Source organism: Cervus canadensis, chromosome 5 (assembly GCF_019320065.1).
Source record: "Cervus canadensis isolate Bull #8, Minnesota chromosome 5, ASM1932006v1, whole genome shotgun sequence".
Classification (NCBI taxonomy): domain Eukaryota; kingdom Metazoa; phylum Chordata; class Mammalia; order Artiodactyla; family Cervidae; genus Cervus; species Cervus canadensis.
Window position 1 is genome coordinate 10223659 of NC_057390.1, and position 18051 is coordinate 10241709.

Below are 18051 nucleotides of genomic sequence, written 5' to 3' on the forward strand. Positions count from 1 at the left end.
GTCACCCGTCCTCGCATACCCACTGCTGTCGGGCACAAAGCAATTAAGATCTGCTTCTTCCTTCCTTGCTTCAGCACTTTTAAATCCCTTGCTCTGCAAACTACTGTTTCCAAAAGAGGCTGGTGAGAGGACCAAGAGGGGCGGGTAGGATCTCTTTCCCTGCGCACCTGTCATCTCAGTGAGACGGCGAGGCAGTACCCACGAAGCCAGAGTGGGAAACCCAGGCCCTGCCAGAAAACACACTAAACAACAACGAAAACAAGAAACCTCAAAAGCCATGAAACACTTCAGTCAACATTTCTGATGGTTAGATAACGGTTTCTTGAGCTAGCACCAGTTATTTTGCGAGAACCTGCCGCAAAGCGATTTTTTTATTTTAAAAACTTCTTAGCACAAAACTTTGCAAGTACTTTCCTTGCATGCAAAAAAGGCAGGGAAAACAAAAGTAGAACCAACTGTCTGCACTGCACGTGGATGGCATCTGTGGACAGGGCACACTGGGGGAGATGACTCTAGGACTCCATCATTTCTGTTGCTAGACTATTATTCCTAAAACTTGGTCATGCTGTTAGGTTCTTTAGTTGCAATGGCTTTATTTTTCTTCTCATGATAAAAATGTCTGTTAATCATCTTTAGGACTTAAAAAATGATAGTGCCAGTAAAAAATAAAAATTCGATTTTTCTCTTTAAGAAACCTTCAGCAGCAAGGGGGAGGGGATAAAGAGCTGTGCATAGTTACTTTTTAAACATACGTCTAAAGCATGCTAATTTAATGACTGAGATTTGAGGTAGGTTATACATGTAGTGTGTAAAAATCAGCATGGGCTTGAGCATGGCAACAGCACCACCTAATCTCTGAAATACCGTTCTGGAGGGCATGGGTACATCCAATGGAGACTGCCTCTTGACTCACTTCTCAGCAGCCTATTTGCTAATCTAGAATTTATGAACCAAAGGCTGTTTGGGTTGTGGGGGGACAGACATCACATGCTTTTAGATTGTATTGGTTTCTCCTTTCATCTAATGGCTTTGCTACCAAAGGGTGATGAGGGGAAGAGTCTATTGAACACACATCAAGGAGATTCATACATGCCAAGTATCAGAATCACCTGGGTTACACGCGGGACCTTCCAAACCAACAGCCAACCTGGGGCTTTCCCGGGTCATACAGACGGTCACATTCTCCAAATGTTTTGTAAAATATTGTATTTCTTGTTTAAGATAATTTAAAATGAAGTTTTCAAGGCACCCCCGCATCTACCTAAGCACGGAGTCAAATGAGACCTGCATAAAAGTACTGATGCGTTAAGCAAAATAGCATTTAAAGGACCCAACTTTTCCTCAAAACTAGAAAATCAGCATGCTCATTAAAGACTCTGCTTCCTTTAGCTTGTCAAACTGAAGGTCAGAGGTTTTCCTATAAATCTGAGTTCTGAATAATTCGAAATCCTGATAAGCTCTTGGGTATTTATTTCAAAAGCAATAATATTTCATTTTTGTCCTGTAAAATAAATGCAACTTTACAGAATATGGTAAAAGTGAAGGCTAGACAAAGCACGTTAAATATTCAGCTACTATTTACAATTTCTCCCACAATTACATGTTAAAACATACTTTTTTCAAGTTGCTGTTTAAATCTAGGCAAAAGTGCTTAAAAATTTTTTTTCACTATTTACAATTAAAACCAGACCACATAAATGCTCAGGACATCTCAAGCGAGTCTCCGCCAGTGCTGCTGGAACAGTTACAGTAAACACCCAGCGGGTCGATTCTCAGCTCTTACACAAGGCACCTGGAAGCTCAGGAACTTGCCTTTAGCATCGTCATCTGATTGTTAAACTCATATGAAGACCCACATCTGAATAAAACTGCTCAATAAATATCTGATGTTTATCTCAGGGTTTGGCTATCAATCACTGTGTGGCCATATTCCCCTCTGTGTCCTTATGAAGCCTCTCACGTACCACATACATCCACATGGGTAGCTGGACATCATTTCTGCTAATACCACAGGAAAAACACACACTCCAAGAAGTCTGACGTGCTGTCGACGAATGTTGCTTCCTACCTGTCAGGCCCAACCTCTCTCAACAAGTGTCAAAAAAATTAAGCACCACATTCTCATTTCAAAGAACTGAACGAATGCACCAGAATTTTAGAATGGGCATGTTCAAGTGGGTGGAGAGGGGAGGAATGAAGGAAAGGAGAAAATGACCAAATAGAGAAATGGCACCAATTAGGGAGGAAAATCATAGCTACCTGCTGAAAATGTTTGACTCTTGCATTTAAAAATTGTTAAGTGTAGGCCCACTCCTCAAATGGTAGCATGGAGGGGTGGGCTCAGGTGTGAGGCATGCACCATTGTCCAATGTGAGATCCAGGGATAAGGAGATGCGTTACAGCCGTCTCACTGCTGTGCGGAGTCCCGCCGGCGGCCTGCCCGATCAAGGAGGCCCAGCAGAGCACTACAGCACCAGGCTCGGCTTTTCACAGCTTGGGTTCGACTTCTTGTTCTTAAAGATACAGTAGCCCTTTTCGGTATCAGCATCGACTTTGGAGGCATTTTTTTTTTTTTTTAAAACCTGCCACTAAGACAAATTCCTTCAGCCAGTATTCATTGGCTAGTCAGCTTGGTGGGAAAAGGCTCCTGAGAACCTCTCAATTCCAGCTCCGTCCGGAGGTGCTGCCGAGGGGACCACGGTACCACGTGACTTGATAGCTAACGGACAGAGAGGATTCAGTGTGGAGACTAGCAAGCTTGAAGCTATCTACTTCCAACCTGGTTTCGGGGGAGATCTATGCCAGCATCTCGGGTGCCTGGCCTGGGGTGCGCCTGCCCCCCCATACCCGACTCCAAGCCGGTGACTGGAAAAGGGACCCCAGGGGTTTTTCTACAGATTCTCCCATCCTACTGAAGAGGACAGAAGCTGTCCTGAGGGCTCCCTCCCCTGAAGGGAAGGCGTGTCTGTCAGGGGGATGCAGTGGGTGGCTACGACCTGCACTTGGCTCATGAGGGGCCGATGGCTGAGAGAACCTCGTCATCTCCCAAGAGGGCCAGGCTCACCGGGCCCAGCACACCTGGGCAGGAATGAGTGCTTCTGGCCTTTCCTGCCGATCCTTTACCATTACAATTGTCACTTTAAAAAAAATCCAATAAATACACATTTTAAATGGAATTTAAAACTACTCCTTTGTGAAAGGACACTATAAATTTTCTTTCCATTATTGTGATATACAAGGATAGAGTTTTAAAAACAAGAGAAAATAAAAGCCCCCCCGAACAAGGGAGGGAAAAAACCAATGTGGAGATATAAATATTAAGATCACGAAAAAAATCACCCGACAGCCGTAGTTTCTTCTTCAAAGTGCTGGGGAAGTGGGGGTGGGGGGGGGAAGGGAGGGGCGGGTCAGTTCTGAGGTTTGGACCATAAATACATATATATGCGTATCTATATATGTATATATAGATAAAAAGACTTCTGCACCCCCAACCCGCCCCCAGGTGTGAGGGCGAAAGCACCACAGAGGCAGCTCGGGCCGGGCCCGACGCTGAGGTACGCTGGCTCCCTGGCACCTAGATCCAGCGGCTGTAGGGGCCGGTGACCTTCGTGTAGGCATAGGAGGACACGGTGACCGCTGAGTCCGTGGGCATGGCCAGCGCCTGCCGGGTGGGGACCATCCCCTTCTTCTCCTTATGCTGGGACTCGGGGACCACGGCGCCCCCCCACTTGCGCTTCTTCCCATAGAGCTTGGCCTCCTGATGGCCCAGGCCCAGCCGGGCGGCCTCCTCCTGTCGTGCCCGCGCCCTCTCCGCCAGCTGCTTCATCTTGGCCTCCCAGAGCGCCAGCCCGTGGTTGGGCTGGTTGAGGTTCTTGTGCTGGTAGAAGACCAGCGAGATGCGGGTGGGGTGGCAGCGGTTGGGCTTCTTGAGGGGCGTGGTGGCGTGCAGCTCCCGCCGGGCACACTCGATGAGGATGGAGCCGTGAGCGGGGGCCACGGCCACGCCACCGATGTTTTCGTCCAGGAAGTTGTGTTCGCTGTCCGACCACAGCTCCTCCTCCTCCTCCGCTCCACCGGTGCCGCCCCCGCTGCCCTTCTCCTCCTTCACCGGCCCCTTGTTAGGGGGCCCCTCTGCTGTCCCCTCCTCCAGGCTGAAGGGATCCCACAGCTTCTCCTCGGACTTCAGGGCCCCAAACAGCTTCTCACTGGGGCCCAGGGGCATGCCGAAGGACTGCCAGGCTTTGTCCAGCTGGCTCACCCCCGGGGTTGGAATCCTCCCCTCCTCCCCTTTCAAGGGGCTCCACAGCTTGTCTTGGAATCCAGGCCCACCTTTCAGGGCGGAGCTGAAATCCCCTGCCCCTACCCCCCAGGGCTTCTCAGTCAGGCCGGGCCCAGCCAAGGCCGAGGCGTTGCTTCCAAACTTGCAGGGGCTCCACGGCTTGCCTCGCAGCCGTCCTCCAGGCTGGGGGGCCGGCTGCTGTCCCTCGCCAGGAAACAACCCCCACTGATGCTGGCCATCAGAGAAGTGGGAAGGGGTCAGGCAGGCACCCCCAAAAGAACCGAGCTTATCAGGGATAACGGTGGGGCTCTCCACAGGAGGGAACACACCCCAGCTGCCACCCACGCCGTTAGTCCTTTTGGGGGACATGCTTGGGCCTCCTGAGTACTGTCCCCATAGATGACTGGGGCCCCCGTTCTGAGATGCCTCAGGCAAAGGTGTTTTGCCCATCTTGCTAGGCTCTCTGGATACAGATTCAGTGTGGACCAGTGGATCTACTGGCTCTTGCTTGATGGATCTGTTGTAGCAATTGGAGCTCTGTGCAAAAGGAGAGGGGTCCCTGGACACTGGGTGGATCTGGGGGGCCTTCGGAAGCAGATACTCCTTGGGGCCTGGATAAGCAGGCTGCTGGTGGTGAGAAGCGGGGTGGTGGGTGTCTGTGTGAACAGCCTGACCAGGCAGCTCGGCAAACTCAGCACCACCGTAGGCTGGGCTCAGGCTGTTGTGCAGAGCGTGGAGGTCTGGCTTCTTCTCGAAACTGCTGCTGCTGCCACTGTGCCCCCAGGCACCAGCACCCAGGAACTGAGAGGGGAAGACCGGGTTACTGGCTGGAAAGCCGTAGTAGCTGAACGACGGAAGCGCGTACTTGGAGTGGAAGCCGTTGACGGAGGCCAGGCCGGGCTGTGCATAGTAGGAGTGGTAGGAGTACACGCTGTTCACGCTGTAGGGGTCGGAGGGCCGGCAGCTGCCCAGCACCGAGTAGCTCTCCACCACTGTGTTGCCGCTGTACTTGAAGGAGCTGAAGGGGTTCTGCGGCTCCACCTTGAGGGAAGGTTTCAGGCTTTGCTGGGACAATCCAGCCTTCAGAGAAAGGCCTGAGGAAGACAGGAGGTGAGACAGAGAAGGAGCACAGGGAACCACCGTCACAGAAGCTCCCTCTTCTCTTGAGAGGATTCCTCAGCCAGGCAGGCAAGACGCGGGAGGCTGGGCTTGCTCCCGGCGCCGCTCAGCTTGGCCTGGCTCCAAGGAAGCCCTGGGAGAGCGGCCGGCAGAGCCCTCAGCCCCCCAACCCAAGCAGACCCCCACCTGTCCTCACTGAAGCGCCCCCGTGCCAGCTGCGGCAGGGACCAGGGCTGCCCCACACCGAAGACCCTGCTGCCCCGCTGGAAGGGGAGCGGGCGAGCTGGGGGACGCCCAGCTGCCCGCCGGGAAGACGGGGGACCCCCGTGCACTTGGCTCCCAGGTGCCTCCCATCGGGTCTAGTGTCCTCTGTCGCTAACTGACAAAACTGACGGTTCAGATGGTGGAGAGATTCCAGTACTTTTCTGTCTGGAATTCTATCTCAAGGCAGGAAGAGGGGTGGTAAGGGCCCCCCGACCTGATGGCGCCGTGCCTCCCCTGCTGGGCGCTCTCTCCCCACACACCTGGGTCAGTGGTGATGCCAGCCAGCTCCAGGGCCTCCTGCTTGATCTTCTCAGGAGTGCTCAGCTTCTCCTTCTGAACCTTCTTCTTCTCGGCTGCTGCCTTCCTGGCTTCAAGCTGCCGCTGGCGGCAGGACTTGGCAGGCTCAGGCAGGCGCCGGACCTCGCGGGGGAAGGCGGTGAGCACCTGGATGGCCCCGCTGCCCACCTTGGCGTTCTGGTTCTCCTCACTGCCGAACTCGTCCGTGCTGGCCATCTTGTACAGGGGGAGCACGTGCAGCTGCTCGTCCTCGGGGATCTTGCCCACGCAGCGATTGTCTTCCTTGGTCAGGGTGCAGACCTGCCTCAAGCAGAGACAGGGGTTGGGGGAGCCCGGCACTGGGAGGGAGGGGCTGAGCATCCCGCGTACAGACAGTCCCAACCCCAGCCATCTGTTAGCACTTCTCAGAGCATCTAAAAAGCACGCTTGTCTTGGTTTATACAGGAACGGGGTCACCAACATTTAGAGTTTGCTTGACAGTTTTCAACACACATCCATTCACTTTGCCTAACCAGGCTGAGGCGGGATGAGATGACTGGCTCTGGGTCAAACAGCCAGAAAGGGGCCAGGTCAGGACAGGGAGATGTGCTCTGCCCCCGACTGTCATCACTGCCAGGACATGTTATTATGCAGACCTTGGACCTTCCACCATCATCCTCCTTGCCCTCAACACTCATCTCCTTTTGTTCTTAAAACTGAAAACTGTACATGTTGGTGGTAGAAAATTTACAGCAATACAAAGGACATGAAAATTATCTCCATAATCCCACCAACTAGAAATAACCCGTATATATACTTGGTCATAGACATGCTCACTTTTTAATAATTAAATAGGATCATTTATACTATGTATGTGCTGTGTGCTTAGTCACTCAGTTGTGTCCAACTCTTTGCGACCCCATGGACGGTATCCCACCAGGTTCCTCTGTCCATGGGGATTCTCCAGGCAAGAATACTGGGGTGGGTTACCATGCCCTCCTCCAGGGAATCTTCCCAACCCAGGGTCGAACCCAGGTCTCCTGCATTGCAGGTGGATTCTTTACTGACTGAGTCACCAGGGAAGCCCATATTATGGATACAGTTTTAGAATAACTTTTTCTTACACAATATATTTTCTTCCATGTTAGATATTCTTCCCCAATATGATTTAAGAGCCACACTATATTATTCCACTATATCAATGTGTTAACCTATTTAACTAATCCCTCATGACTATTTAAACCTGTTTCTCATTCTTTCCTATGGTAAGTAATACTTTTATTCTTTCACTGAATTTTCTAAGATACTTAATTCCCTAGGATAAACACTATGAGGAAGAACTGCTACATATTGCCAAACTGTGCTCCAAAACGATTTAGCATCAGTGCTTCATTCACACTGGCAGAATTTTCAATTTTCCTATACTTTTGTTGACATTTTTGCCATTCATTCAAAACTTTTCACTTGTTATCAAAATGTATCTCGCCATTGGAATATGCTTCTCTGATTACTAAGGCATCTGATTTTTTTTTTTTTCATTTACTCTTTTCACTCTTGTATTGACTATATTTTATTTTCTGAATTCTTGATGTTCTAACAATTGGGGCCTTGATCTTGAAGGGACTGACTCTCCCTAAGACTGCACGCTCAGTCGCTTCAGTCGCGTCCAACTCTTTGCGACGCTATGGACGTAGCCCGCCAGGCTCCTCTGTCCATTGGATTCTCCAGGCAAGAATGCTGGTGATGGTTGCCATGCCCTCCTCCAGGGGATCTTCCCAACCCAGGAATTCAGCCTGAGTCTCTTATGTCTCCTGCACTGGCAGGTGGGTTCTTTACCACTAGTGCCACCTGGGAAGCCTAGCTAATTCCTATAGGCAGCAAATGACCCCCTGCCAATGCAACTTCGATACAACCTACCCCACCCCAACCATCTCCTTTATCAAACTCTCACACACCAAATACTCTCCCTGCCTTAAATCACCCCAAAGAGACCACCTCTAAAACCCAGAGCCTGAAGAAATTATTCAAACTATCCACCCTAAACTTACTCAGTTTATGTATCCTGCCGTGCCCATTCTGTTTTATGAAATCCGCAATAAAGCTGTGGGCCATTCTCTCCCCTCTCTGCCTCCTGACCAACCCTACTGTCGCCCAGTAAGCTGCCAAATTAGCACTCCCAGGCTGTAAGTGTCCTTATCCTGGGGCCACTGCACAAAGCTGTGCTGAGGACACCCTCCTGTGGTTTACGGAAAGGAGTCTGAAAGTACTGTCCGTCCACAGGGGACTGGTTAGTAAATGGTGACAGAGCTACACACACAGCCTTAGAACACGCTGAAGTAAACTGACATCCACCGACCCAGAAAGCTATCTACCACATGCTCCTGAGTTAAGAGAAGCAAGGTCACGGAACAGCACATACACATGTGTAAAATGTATACAGCTGTGCATACACACACATACATTCAGGTATCTGAATGGATGGCCATCACAATGCTAACACAGGTTATCTAGGAGACTTCAGGCAATTTTAAATTTATACTTTCTCATGTTATTAAATTTTTTTTTTACAATAAATAATTGTTCAGGTAGGAAAAAACCCATTCTTCATTTTGGAAAAAAATTATTTTTCACTTCATTCTGGAAGCTCTGGGATCCAAATAACCTGACTGTGCTCTAATCTCCCAAAGGTCTGTCCTGCTCCTTTCCTAATCCTGAAGGGCCCACTCCTTCTCTATATTTCAGCTAGAAAATCCTCACGGTGCAGTGTAGACAGAAGCCTGCCTCATCGTGCTTTTTGGTCTTGAACATGGGAAAGGAAGACCAGATGGAGAAATGAAATCCTAGGGTTGGGTCACTCATCCCATGGGGACAGAAGCTACACTGACTCCAGGAGTTCCTTTTTAGTTGAACATGCCAGTGCCCTTGCCTCTTCCACAGCCCCCTGGGCACCCTGTCTCCTAGGACCTAGGTGAAAAGCAGAGAAGAGAGCCACATCACTCCTTCCAGGGTGCCCCCACCCAAGCCCAAACCTCCTCCCTTCTCCATCTTGTACTCACTCTTCTGGGACCTGCATCCAGGCTCATGGCCCTAAATATGAACTAAGTGCTCTCCAGTCTCAACTTAATTTCTCCAGACCCTCCTTTCCCCCAGCCTACTCTACATCTCCACCTGGACATCTAGCAGGCATCTCAAAACAGAATTTTCTTAATTTTTAAAAAAACTTTTTAATTTTATATTGGAGCACAGCCAATTAACTATGTTGTGATAGTTTCAGATGGACAGCAAAAGGACTCAGCCATACATATACACGTATCCATTCTCCCCCAAGCTCCCTTCCCATCCAGGCTGCCATAACATTGAGTAAAGTTTCCTCTCCTATATGGTAGGTCCTTGTTAGTTATCAATTTTAAATACAGCAGTGTGTACCTGTCCACCCCAAACTCCCTAACTATTCCTTTCTCCCATCCTTACTCCCCAGCAACCATAAGTTTGTTTTCTAAGTCTGTGAGTCTGTGTCTGTCAAAACAGAATTCTTGATTTTCACCCCCAAACTGGTCTTCTCCTGATATTATACATCTCAGTAAATAACACTAACACTTGCCTAGTTGCTCAAGCAATTCATACATCCCAAGTCCAGGCCATGAGCAAATACCCTCAGCTATGCCTTCAAAATCATCCCAAACCTGTCCAATTACTCCCGACCCCCACCTCACTCCTGCCCAAGCTCTGTCACCTCTGGACAACTGTCCCAGCCTCTACCTGGCCTGCTTGCTCTGGTTCTTCCCCACCCACCCCTACTGCAACATATTTTATTCTCCATCTGCAGGAGCAAGAGAGTGCTTCTGACTTTAAAAGTGAGATCTTAGCATTCCCAGCTGAAAAGCCCTCCAGGGCTTCCCATCACACTTAGAGCACAACCCAGAGCCCTCCCAGCCTCCCATGCCCCCCGCGACCCCACCCCTGCCTGCCCCCCTAATCTCACTCCCCTGAGCCTTCGCCTGTGTTGGTCCTGGAGCTCCCCACCCCCACCCCCAAGCATTCAGTCCCTTACCTCTGCATCTCTGCTCAGGTGCCCCTTCTCAGACAAGGCTCCCTCCACGTCATCTAAAATAGCATCTGTGGTCATCTCATCCCTTACCCTACCCTATCTTCTCACAGCCTTCATTGCTACTGGACATTATATCACATACTTGGGCAGCACTCTGTCCGTTTTATCCCCCGGCATCTAGAGCAGTACCTGGGGCACACTAAACATTTGCCCAGTGAATGAATCAAGAGACTGTCTGGACTTAAATCCAAGTGTTCAGAGAGACCTGGAACCACACTTTAAATTAAACTGGGGCACACTGGGTGCCCAAGAGGCTGTATTTTGCAGCATCCACCCACACCAGCTCTGTCCCTGCATTTCCCAAAGAAGTTGGCAGAAGCAGGCAGCCTGGCAGGGTTTCTCCCAGCCTTGAGCCCACCTATCCACAGAGAGCAGGTGTGTGCCCCGTCCCAGGATGATCTCACAGGTGGGGCTGTGACAGCTCACAGGCTTTCTTACCACTGTGCACCCATTGTAGAGGTTATGCTGGTCCTTGTGGGCGTGGGCACAGAAGTCCATGCAGGCCGTGACCCCCGAGAAGGGCCGCCCTTCCTTCAGCCCCAGACGGCAATCAATCGCTATTTCCTCATTGGTCACCTGTGGAGATTGCCAAGGAGAGCTGCTCAAGTGACCTGGGATGAGTGGCCCTGACTTGGCAGAGGGGAGGCCAGGGGCATAGAGGGAGGGAAGGAGGGGGGAGGTTAAGGAACACAACTGTCTTGTACTTGGGCCGCAGGAGGGAGGTTTTATGGCTGAAGCCCCTATAGGGGTTACTTTCTTCTGGGTTATCTCAAGTCCCCCTTGCCTCAACTACAGAGTGCAGAGGTGACTGGTGAGAGAAACTCAAGCCTCCTCAGTAGAAACCAGAGCAGAGGACGTGGAGGATTATGAGAGGGAGACAGATAAAGACTAAGGATAGAGGAGAGTCTAGGATGTGCTGAGCCTGGTGCAAACAAGAGGTCTTAACAAAGACCTACACCACTGCTGAAGCAGTGGCTGGGCTTTCCCATCAGGAGCCCACTCTGCCACTGCCACACAGCAGGGAGCTGGGCAGAGGTGGGGTGTCACGTGGGCAGAGAACAGCCCAAGACCCAGTACCTGGTTCTGATAGGCCTGGGGCGCCAGCCGCTTGTACAGGGGAGCAACTTCGGTGGCCAGGTCCTGGAAACTCTTCCGGAGCACTTCTTCCTGTGGAGATGAGAATAGTCACACACCCCCAGAGCAGCTCCGCCTGGTAAACTCTGCACCCTGGAAACCCACCTCCATTCTAGAACCTCTGCTGGGCTCCCGGTGGCAAGGTAAGAAGTAAGGGGCCGTCAGGTATCTTAACAGTGTCTCCTCTGGGAAGGGTATGGGGCCGGGTCTGATTTAAAGTTGGAGATGCTGAAGCTCACCAGAGGAGACGCTCCTGAGAGTCTGGTCACCCTGACTACCAAGCACCTGCTCTGCCAGCCTCCAGCCCAGAGCCGCTCAGAACACCTAGAACAGGCTCCTGCCCTTACTGAGCACCTCGGTCAGAGGTGGGGGATGGCAGGCGTGTGCGAGCACAAGCAGCAAGTGTGGGTCCTTCCTGCAGCGGTCCAGACAGGTAAACAGAGGCAGGGGGGGCGGGCGGGGCCTGTGTTAGGAATCCCACAGCCCCCGGGCCCAGCGCCCGTCACGAGCCAAGTACACAGACTCAACGTTCTGTCCCTTGAGACCATCATCTCAGGTGTTCAGTCCACAAGCCGTGTGTGGCTACTGCAGCATAAATTAACTTTAATTAAAATTAAATAAAAAATTCAGCCCCTCCACTGTACTAGCCACATTTCAAATACTCAGTGACTACAAGTGGTTCCTGTGGCTGTCTGTATTCTACAGAGAACATTTCCATTATCACAGAAAGTTCCACCAGACAATGCTGACCTCAATGAAGCAGCCCCCAAACAGAGAGTTTAAGGTATTCACGGCCTTTCTCTAGCCCTCTGAGGGTGACAAGTAGGGCTACAGCGGCTCCGAGCCAGCCTTGAGCACAGGCATGAAGAGTTTACAGAGAAGAACGATGAGGAAGAGGGAAGGAAGAAAGCACCAAACTCACAGAATTAGAAACAGAAAGGAGAGACCAATGGCTCAGCTGTCTGTCCAAGTGGGGCGGCAGAGCTACCAGCCAGCCTCACTGCACCTCCTTGGCTACCTTCCAGATGCTTCCACGAGCATGGGGGGCCTGAAGCCAGCACAACATGGGGGTGGGGAAACACAGGCCAGGGTTAAATGCTGACCTCACCACCACTGCCACACAGCCTCGGACAAGCCATCTGCCTCACCTGTAAAGGGAGCAGTCATAGTTCCCAGAGCCTCAGGGTGTCATAAGATCAACTGAGACACTTGTGAGGTTCTGAGCAGAGTACCCAGCACTTAGTAGGTGCACAGCAAATGGTAGCTGATGGAACAGAGAAAATACTTGTTTTCCATGTATCGCTTTCATTCATGATAATTCCTAGTTTCTGGCGGCACTGAGACTCCTTCATTCATTGAAGCAACTGCGTTTGCTGCTTCTGAGGGAGGCAGGGTGCTGCCATAAATAAAAGTCTAGCGTCAAATTAGACTCAGACTAGGTTATGTAATAGTCAAAAAAGCTGGCTTTGAGAGGAAAAAAAAGAGCTGCTAAATTTGGACGTGCTGCTTCCTTTTATTTCTGAAAAGCAAAGCCTGGAAGTCTGAGCATAGAAATTTATATGTGGTTTAGGAAAAAAAAATGTACCCCAGGAGTTCTTGCCCCCTGAAAAGGGGGGAAGCCCTTCTGGTACAAGGAGCTTGGAGAGAGTTGGAAGGTAGAGAGTGGGATCAAGGTACTGCCGGGATCCAGTGCCCCCCTCCTTGCAGTAGCAGAAGCAGGAGGGAGGGAGGCTGCAGGGAGCCCACTGCAGCCTGTGCCTGGCTTTGCCTCTAGACTTCAAGGTGGGAGCCCCTCGGATGGCCTGCCCAACCAAGGCAACAGAGGAGAAGTGGCAGAGGGGGAGGCAGCCTGGCTGGACATGCCTGGCTCTCAGCCTAAGCTCAGCCTGCGGAGGAGACCCTGAGACCCTTGTCCTGTTGTTACTGGGTTGAGGAAAAGCTCCGGAGGGCAGGAGGAGGCCTCAGGCCTAGAGGCAACGTCATGTGGGTGCTAGTCCAGTGCCCGAGGACCATGCCAGGCCCCCAGCAGGGGACAGCAAAGACCTGAACAACTGCACAGAGATGTGTCTCCAGCGGCCAGGCAGGATGAGGGAAGTCTAGCATCAGTCAAAAGATGGCCTGAGGCCCCTCTTCCTCCCATACCTCACACCCAGAAAGATGTCTTGCAAAGAATAGAGGGAAGTGATAACTCTTAAGAGGGCCATACTCTTAATGAAGGAATCTGAACATTTACCTTAAGGAGACTTTTCTAAACTGCAAGAGTCTGAGGTACCTGTAATTGGTAAGTCTAATTTTTCACTTGTCATATCCTTCCACAACACATCACATAACTTATTTCACTGCAAGGTAAGGTCAGTTAAAAAACAAAAAAGGAAGTTCCATTTTATGCACATCTGAGTCTCAGTGCACTAATCCTATGTGCCATCTGGACTGTTAAAGGCAGCAGGTGGGACAGGGTGAGTGGGAGCCCCTGGGCTCCCTATGGGGCTCTGCTCACCTCTTTGGGGTTGTCCCCTGCGAGGCGGAACTTGCGAGGAGTTTTGCTCCGAGCATATTTGCAGCCATTGAAGTACATGCTCCAGGAACAACCGAAGGAGAAGGAGGCACCACAGGTGTTTGGGTCTTTGCCTTGGCAAGCGCAGGTCCGGCTGCAACATATAACACGTTAGGCATCCAAAGCACACTTTTTGTTCTGGAATTTTCCCCTCCCTGAGGGGGAGGCCCTGCTGTTGCCTGGCATCCGCTGGCCTCCCACTATTGGGATGACATCATTCCCTGCCCTCAACTCCTTTCCCAAGTCTCTACGCTTGTGGACAGAGGACCAGTTCTGAGTAGCCTGTTGGGCTCCCACCCCTGAGCCTGAAGGTCTGAGAGTCTGTTGCTGGGAGAAGCAGCTGGGTTTTGTGAGATGGCTGAAAGGACCTAATGAAAAACCCAATCAGGTTTACACTTTGCCATGACTCTAATAGCTTGATCAGCTTCAACACAGACCACTCGAAGAGGGGAATAATATGAACCACAGAGTTTGAACATGCCTGCTTCCTGCAGGCCCAGGTGCTGACAGGCCTTTAAAGAAATTAACACTGACATTACCATTCAACACTTAATAAAATCCAGAAATAATCCAAACACCCCTTAGCTGGGGAATGAATAAACAAACTGTGATGCATCCACATGGTGGAATACTACTCAGTAGTGAAAAGGAATGGGCTCCTGATCCACACATCCATAGATGAAACTCAGAACACTGTGCTTAGGAGAAGAAGCCAGACTCGGGAGGCTACCAGCTGCATCGTTCCCTTTATGTGACATTCTTATAAAGGCAACCCTACCTAGACAGGAAGCAAGGTGTGTGGTTGCCAGGGGTGGAGGGGAGCAGCAGGCTATGGCGGGGCATGGTGGAGTTTGGGGCTGAGGGAGCTGTTCTATGTCTTGATTGTGGTGGTGGCTACATGGCTATAAACATCTGTCAAATTCCTCAAACTGTATAATACCTCAACGGATGATTTTTACTGTAAGTAAAAATACCTTAATTTAAAAAATGGGGGGAGGATCCTGTAAGGATAGGTCTTACGAGTATCAATGATGCCTTATATTAGTGGGGCACTCACACACGTTTCCACACTTGCCACCATTATTAGGGCCTCAGAGTCAATTTGGGGCAGAAAGCAGAGCTAAGCTGAGTCAAGAGACCCTCCCCAGCCAGGGTCAGACCTCAGGCCAGCTCCGCGGGTGAGCACTCTTTCCACCACAGGCCTACCTCTGCGGAACACACAGGGCCCTGACCCCGTGTCCCACCCCCGCCACTGGGACCATCCACATACTCATCGTTGAGGCCACATCTCCGGCTGGTGGGGTTCCCGTACTTCCGGAGGGTGTCGGTGAGCTCCTGGTAGAGGGTGTCTCCGAGGCTGCGGGGGATGCCCTCCCAGGCCAGGATGAGGATGACGATCACGGCGTTCTGGCAGTGGTGTCCCGCCCGGTGCCGCACCAGGCAGAGCAGCTTCTCTTCCAGCGTGTGCCTGCGGATCACCTGCGGGGAGGCAGGGAAGGGGGCGCTGGGAACCACAGGAGTCAAGCGCCCGCGCCCGTCCGCAGCGGACACCACACACCCCCCTCTGCCCACAGACCCGGGTGCAGCTCTTCTGGGCAGTGTCCCAGGGGAGTCACACCCTGGCAACGGCAACCACACAGGCTAAAGGACCATTGTAATTTGGAAAAGAAAAACGTTAAAGTGCAAAATAAAAAATAATTACTACAAAACCTAAGTAATTGGTGATTTACATAGACTTAGGAATAAAAATAAAACTCAGCAGTAGCCACAGGACTGGAAAAGGTCAGTTTTCATTCCAACCTCAAAAAAGGGCAACGCCAAAGAATTCAAACTACTGTACAATCGTGGTCATTTCACATGCTAGCAAGATAATGCTCAAAATCCTTCAAGCTAGGCTTCAACAGTACATGAACCAGAACTTCCAGATGTACAAGGTGGATTTAGAAAAGGCAGAGGAACCAGAGATCAAACTGCCAACAAGGCAACTGCCAACAAGATTAAGTAAGGGAATTCCAGAAAAACATCTATTTCTGCTTCATTTACTACACTAAAGCCTTTGACTGTGTGGATCACAACAAACTGTGGAAAATGTTTAAAAGACATGGGAATACCTGCCTCCTGAGAAATCTGCATGCAGGTTAAAAAGCATCAGTTAGAACCAGACGTGGGACAATGGACTGGTTCAAAACTGGGAAAGGAGTACATCAAGGCTGTATATTGTCACCCTGCTTATTTGGCTTACATGCAGAGTACATCATGCAAAATGCCAGGCTGGATGAATCACAAAGTGGAATCAAGATTGTCAGGAAAAATAGCAACAACCTCAGATATGCAAATGATACCACCCTAATGGCAGAAAACAAAGAGGAACTAAAGAGCTTCTTGATGAAGGTGAAAGAGGAGAGTGAAAGAGCTGGCTTAAAACTCAACATTCAAAAAATGAAGATCATGGCACTGGTCCCAACACTTCATGGCAAACAGATGGGGAAACAATGGAAACAGTGATAGACTATTTTCTTGGGCCCCAAATGCACTGCAGTTACTGCAGCCATGAAATTAAAAGCTGCCTGCTCTTTGGAAGAAAAGCTATGACAAACCTAGACAGCCTATTAAAAAGCAGAGACATCACTTTGCCGACAAAGGTCTGTATAGTCAAAGCTATGGTTTTTCCAGCAGTCATGTATGGACGTGAGAGTTGGACCATAAAGAATGCTGAGCACCAAAGAAATGATGCTTTCAAACTGTGGTGCTGGAAAAGATGCTTGAGAGTCCCTTGGACAGCAAAGAGATTAAACCAGTCAATCTTAAAAGGAAATCAACCCTGAATATCCATCAGAAGGACTGATGCTGAAGCTGAAGCTCCAATACTTTGATCACCTGATGTGAAGAGCTGACTGACTGGAAAAGACCCTGATGCTGGGGAAGATTGAGGGTAGGAGGAGAAGGCAACAGAGGATGAGATGGTTGGATGGCATCATCAACTCAATGAACATGAGTTTGAGCAAACTCTGGGAGATAGTGAAGGACAGGGAAACCTGGTGTGCTGCAGTCCATGGGGTTACAAAGAGTCAGACGCAACTGAACTACTCAACAAAAGGAATAAAATCTATAGATAAAGTTATAAGCCAAAATTTCAGAAATTTTTACATTGTCCTAAAACATTTGCAGAGAAAATGGTGCATATGTGCATGGTTTTTGTTAAAAAGCAAGGGCCTGGACACTATGGAAAACAGTTTTTGGTCGTTCCTTGGAAAGTTAAACATATGTGACCAGGCACAGCTAAGAATACAACCAGAGTTTCAGGATGGCGTGATGAGAAAATTCTGGAAATAGATAGTGGTGATGGGTGGCATAACAATGTGAATGTAATTGATGCCACTGGATTGCACATTTAAAATGATTAAAATGAAAATTTTATGTTATGTATGTTTTAACAATTTTTAAAATTAGTAATGCAATACCACGGAATTGTGTACTTTAAATGAGTGAATTTTATGGTATGTGAATTACATCTCAATAAGACTGCTAAAAAAAAAAAAGCACAGGCCGTGGGGCACTGCTCTGCTCCTCAGGGTCCAGCCGTGCGGTCACCCAGGCTCTCACCTCACTCTTCACCCACGCCCTAAACACTGTCCTGGCTCACACAAAGCATAAAGGGTCCAGGAGGGGGGGTGAGGTGGCTGAATCTCCCCTCCAAAAACCCCAAGGAATTCTGTGACTAGATAAGATGTGGGGGCCTGTGAAGAGGGAAGACTGGGAAGGGCTCTGAGTGGCAAGTGGAGGGACAGGACTTGAGACAGGGCTTCTACAAAGTAAGCAGGGGGCTCCCTTACATTCATAGCTACATGCTTTAGAAGGGGGAGCAGATGGTTGGGAGAGGGGTGCAATGGGGAGACCACTGACATAAGACAAGCAAAACGGATAAAGTCTGAACTAGGACACTGGGGAATGAACAGGAAAAGACATGGATTCTAGAGAACTTCAGGAGAAAGGTGACTTTGGGACCACCTCACTATAGGAGCTGAGGGCCAGGCAAAAGTCTTTTTTTTTTCAGGCAAAAGTCTTAAATGACACTTTGCAGTGCAGAAAAGTGGGTGAGTGTGGCCAGTGTCTCCTGGCAGGGGAGCAGGCAACACCCCACGGGGGAGGCACTTTGGAACACTGGAGTGGCTATTCCGAGCAGAACCAACAGAATCGGTCTGGAGGGCAGGAGGTGTCTGGGCTGGAGACAGACTTGGCCACGAGTACATCAGTGCAGGCTGATGCTGAGAGCGCCACCAGGCGGGCAGTATCAATAAAGAAAGTGGACCAGAGGTA

The 18051-nt window shown here is 50.1% G+C and overlaps 1 protein-coding gene across 4 annotated transcripts in view; it reads right to left on the minus strand.

Moving 5' to 3' along the window:
• Positions 1-708: 708 nt before the first annotated feature.
• The window catches only part of TET3 (tet methylcytosine dioxygenase 3), a 107416-nt gene continuing 90073 nt past the window's right edge, over positions 709-18051 (minus strand). For all 4 annotated transcript variants that reach the window (XM_043468143.1, XM_043468142.1, XM_043468141.1 and 1 more), the window contains 6 exons: positions 15005-15213; positions 13678-13828; positions 11124-11213; positions 10485-10622; positions 5923-6259; positions 709-5373 (listed from right to left, as the gene is read on the minus strand). In XM_043468143.1, coding sequence (XP_043324078.1) covers positions 3575-5373; positions 5923-6259; positions 10485-10622; positions 11124-11213; positions 13678-13828; positions 15005-15213 — 2724 coding nt within the window. In that variant the 3' untranslated portion in view covers positions 709-3574. The remainder of the gene's footprint in view (positions 5374-5922; positions 6260-10484; positions 10623-11123; positions 11214-13677; positions 13829-15004; positions 15214-18051) is intronic.